The sequence below is a fragment of the Anthonomus grandis genome, chromosome 8 (assembly GCF_022605725.1).
Source record: "Anthonomus grandis grandis chromosome 8, icAntGran1.3, whole genome shotgun sequence".
Classification (NCBI taxonomy): domain Eukaryota; kingdom Metazoa; phylum Arthropoda; class Insecta; order Coleoptera; family Curculionidae; genus Anthonomus; species Anthonomus grandis.
Window position 1 is genome coordinate 3,883,336 of NC_065553.1, and position 3,825 is coordinate 3,887,160.

Below are 3,825 nucleotides of genomic sequence, written 5' to 3' on the forward strand. Positions count from 1 at the left end.
TGCTGTGCGAGAGAGCGCGCGTCAAGACCCGCATCAGTCATTGCGGCGACGTGCACAAGAACTTGCCCTTCCAAAGACCTCAACATGGACAATTATGCGTCGAGACTTGAAATTGCACGCGTACAAAATTCAATTGACGCAAGAATTGAAACCGCAAGACCATGGACAGCGCCGTACATTTGCCGCATGGGCTCTAGAGCAGTTGTAAGTCGACCCTGCATTTGCACGAAAAATCATCTTCAGCGACGAGGCGCATTTCTGGATGAACGGGTATGTCAATAAACAGAATTGCCGTATATGGGCTGACCAAAATCCTGAAGTGACTTGCTCAATTGCTATGCATCCTGCTAAAGTGACTGTATGGTGCGGTTTCTGGGCTGGCGGCGTAATCGGTCCATACTTTTTTGAGGCGTTAAGCATTAAGGGCCAACATCATTCGCGTCCTCGGACAGGTAGACGCTGAAATGTGCGGAAAAGTGCTCGAAAATTGGACCATGCGAATGCACGCTGTACAGCGCAGTCGTGGTGGCCATTTAAACGATATAATCTTCCATACATAATGTCGTCGAATGCTATTTACGATCAATATAGACTTTTAGTGCTGACTTAAATTTTTTTCCTTTTTTTTCCATTTTAACTTTCGAGCGTCCTTATTTGAACACCCTTTATAAGATATTTTAATATGCATTTCAAATATGTTTATGAAAATTGAGGTTTATTCTAAACCCCTTACTTAAGTGGTTTATTTTGCTCATTGGCTATTAAAGTGTCACTCAAACTCTTTGCAGCCTTAACAAAATCTTTAAGTAAAGACTTTGTTAAGAAAACTGATTGTTATTTAAGTAAATAACAATAAGTTTTCTTGAATCTTTATGAAGTGTACCTATTACCCCAGGTAAAATTTAATATAAATCCTTGTACACAATATTTTATTCAAATCAGTATAATTAAACAATAACACTAGACGCACTAAACAGCTGAAAAAATTTCACAACGGATATTAACTCATCAAATTTTGAATATTTATACCTTTCATAAAACTATATGTAACATATCTTAATGATGTCCCTGTGGTTGAGCATCCTTGTCAACATAGTCCACCTGCTCTTCAGGTGTATGGGGCCAAAAAGTGGGTTTGTTAATAGGGTCTAATGCTTCTGCTGGATAAGCATCACGGTAATCCTCCATAGTCATTTGGTCATATGGAAGAAGTCCAGCAATGTGAGCCAGTTCCTTCTTGTAGCTATTAAGACACAATAATTAATGTAATATAATTCCTAACATGTGAATCAATACTTACTTTTCAATTCTAGCATTAGATTCAGCCTTGAATTTCTCAATATCAGCCTTGATGGCTTTTTCTTGAGCATCAATTTGCCCACTAACATTATCCGGAGGGAACGGGATGTTCAGTGCTGAATATTTGTTCTTGAATTCATCGACCATACCAGCAACTGGTACTTTTTGTTTGTAAAAGTCCCAGTTGATCGCTGGGGGTTTCTCGGGTAAAGACATTGCTCTAAGAATATTATTATAATTAAATTTAGGGTAGGCGTTACATAAACCATGCCAAATTTGAACATTACCTGCGAAGATAGAGATCTGAACGGGACTTAAAAGCGAGAAAATGTTGCCTCTGATGTTCGGGCACTCTTTCAGCGATCGCCGCCCAGTTTACGGCGCTTTGGGCTATTCTTTTTGTCGCCATTTGGTAGGATTTTCTCGCCAAAAATACACCAAAGGAGCACAAGAACTTGGTTAACTTGGTTATGCAACGATTTGTCCAATTTGTCAAATTTTGACAAGTCCGCAGTGCGCAATTTTTAGTTTGACGTTGACATGTGACATAAGATCAGCTGATTGACAAAGATCTCAATGCAAAGGTGTTGCCAACTAAAAGAATTAAGAATGTTGCTATATTAACATTTAGGCGAGTTCTTGTACTTGAATTTTTCGAATTTCATTTGTTGCACAGGTTGTTGTGTTATGATTTCATTCATAGACCGATTTTGTATTGAAAAGTTTATATAAACGTGGATACTAAAATGTTTAGTTTTTAAGGTAGAGAATATTAAAGATTAATTTTATGATTAACTTTAAGATCTTAATACATTTTTCAAAAATGATTTGATATATTGAACTGAAGTTTGGCCTAGAAAACGGATATAAAAACAAACATTTGAGATGTTCACCTACTTTTTTCCAGCACTCACTGGCGTAGCTATGAATATTTATCAATAAACAGCATTTTAGAGCCTACTAATTATATAATTAATTATTAACATACCACTAAATAACACCTAAATGATACCTTTTAAAGAACAGTTCCCAATCCAGCTTGTAATAGTCCAAATTGTGGCAGCTCTTAGGGAACATAACTGAATCATTAATGGACTATAATGCTTATAAAGCCTTGCGAGCATCCATAAAGTCCTTGGAGATTTATTTGGGCTAACAGCGCTACTCCATCTGCCCGATTCAGTCATGTATTGTTTCCCAAATAATTAAAATAATGTTTCTCAAAGAATGAAATAAATCATGTGGATGGTATATGTATTGTCACTCTTAAAAAAAACTAAAAAGTAAGGACAGCAAGATTTGACAATGTTCCTTCTATTCTCCTACAGTAATGTTCTTCTGTTTTCACTGAACCTCTGTATACTTTTCAATTTGTCGCAAGCACTTTTCCCAATGCATGAAAAAAAAGCAAAACTTTGCCCTGTTTTTAAGCAGGAGAGAGAAACAAATATGGTGGAGAACTATAGTCCAATCTCTATTTTGTTCAACTTTTTTAAAGCTTTTGAGACCTGTAGCTATAGCAAACTGGTTCACTAAATTAAACATCTTATTTTATCGAATAAGCATGTCTTATCAGGGTTGTTCAATAGTTACTAATTGTCGCGAAACCTTAGAAATTATACAACAAAAAAAGAAATATAAAGTTACTCATTTATAACACGAAAAATATGCATTGACAAATTTGAATTTGTGGCACGTAGCTGGATGGAGCTATGCGGTCTGGTTGAATTTATTACAGTTCTTGATATAGGGCTCAGTGCACTGATACAGCAGTTTGTAAAACTATAACTAAAAGACAAAAATGCATGAAAATATTTTATTGCATTTTTGTAAAAAATAGGTAATTTTTTTACAAAAAAGCATTAGGGCTGTGAAAAACTATTTTATTATTCTGTTTACTAAACTTACAAATATTTGTTTGTGAAACAGTCCTTTTACAAAGCAATTTCTAATATTGTTCAATCATTTCACAACATGCGCTTTGACTCAGTTCTCTGTTGCGAATTGAGAAAACTGTTTGATTGTGTCAACCATAATATCCTTGTACAGAAGCTCTTCCATAACAACTTTTCACCTGCCAGCACCTCACTTTTGTAATTACCTTCAAAGCAGACAACAAGTGGAGCTGGAGGTAGGTCAGCAAGGAGTGTTATTTCAGACGGAGTGCCCCAAAGATCTGTCATGAGACCAAATTAGTTTCTCATTTATATAATTGATTTATCACAACATGCAGCTGAAGTAATACATACACTCTTTGCTGATGACATTACTCTATGCACTATGGCTGACTCATTATCGGAGATCCTACAACTCTATAGAAATGCCCAGACTAGACCCCAATAGTGCCTGTCTTCCAACAAGTTGCTCTTGAATGCAGCAAAGACGAAACAAATGGAGTTCTTTATAAAGGAAGTGAATATCCCAAATGAAGCCCAGGCCACGTTTTAAGGTATAAATCTAGACCTTAAGCTGCAATGGAGATCCTATAAACAGACCTGCCGGAGAACTTAGAAAAAACCTGTATGT

The 3,825-nt window shown here is 36.2% G+C and overlaps 1 protein-coding gene across 1 annotated transcript; it reads right to left on the reverse strand.

The window, feature by feature from the left end:
* Positions 1-912: 912 nt before the first annotated feature.
* LOC126739742 (ATP synthase subunit d, mitochondrial) lies at positions 913-1,805 on the reverse strand. The gene is made up of 3 exons (XM_050445542.1): positions 1,587-1,805; positions 1,301-1,519; positions 913-1,243 (listed from the first exon to the last, which is right to left on the reverse strand). The coding sequence occupies exons 1-3, from the start codon at positions 1,706-1,708 to the stop codon at positions 1,057-1,059; spliced, it is 528 nt and encodes a 175-aa protein (XP_050301499.1). The 5' UTR covers positions 1,709-1,805; the 3' UTR covers positions 913-1,056.
* Between the last annotated feature and the right edge of the window lie 2,020 nt (positions 1,806-3,825).

Coding starts and splice junctions, on each gene's coding strand:
- LOC126739742 (XM_050445542.1), bottom strand. CDS start 1,708: ATGGCGACAAAAAGAATAGCCCAAAGCGCCGTAAACTGGGCGGCGATC. Junction 1,520..1,586: donor TCAGATCTCTATCTTCGCAG/GTAATGTTCAAA, acceptor TAATATTCTTAG/AGCAATGTCTTTACCCGAGA. Junction 1,244..1,300: donor TCTAATGCTAGAATTGAAAA/GTAAGTATTGAT, acceptor GTGTCTTAATAG/CTACAAGAAGGAACTGGCTC.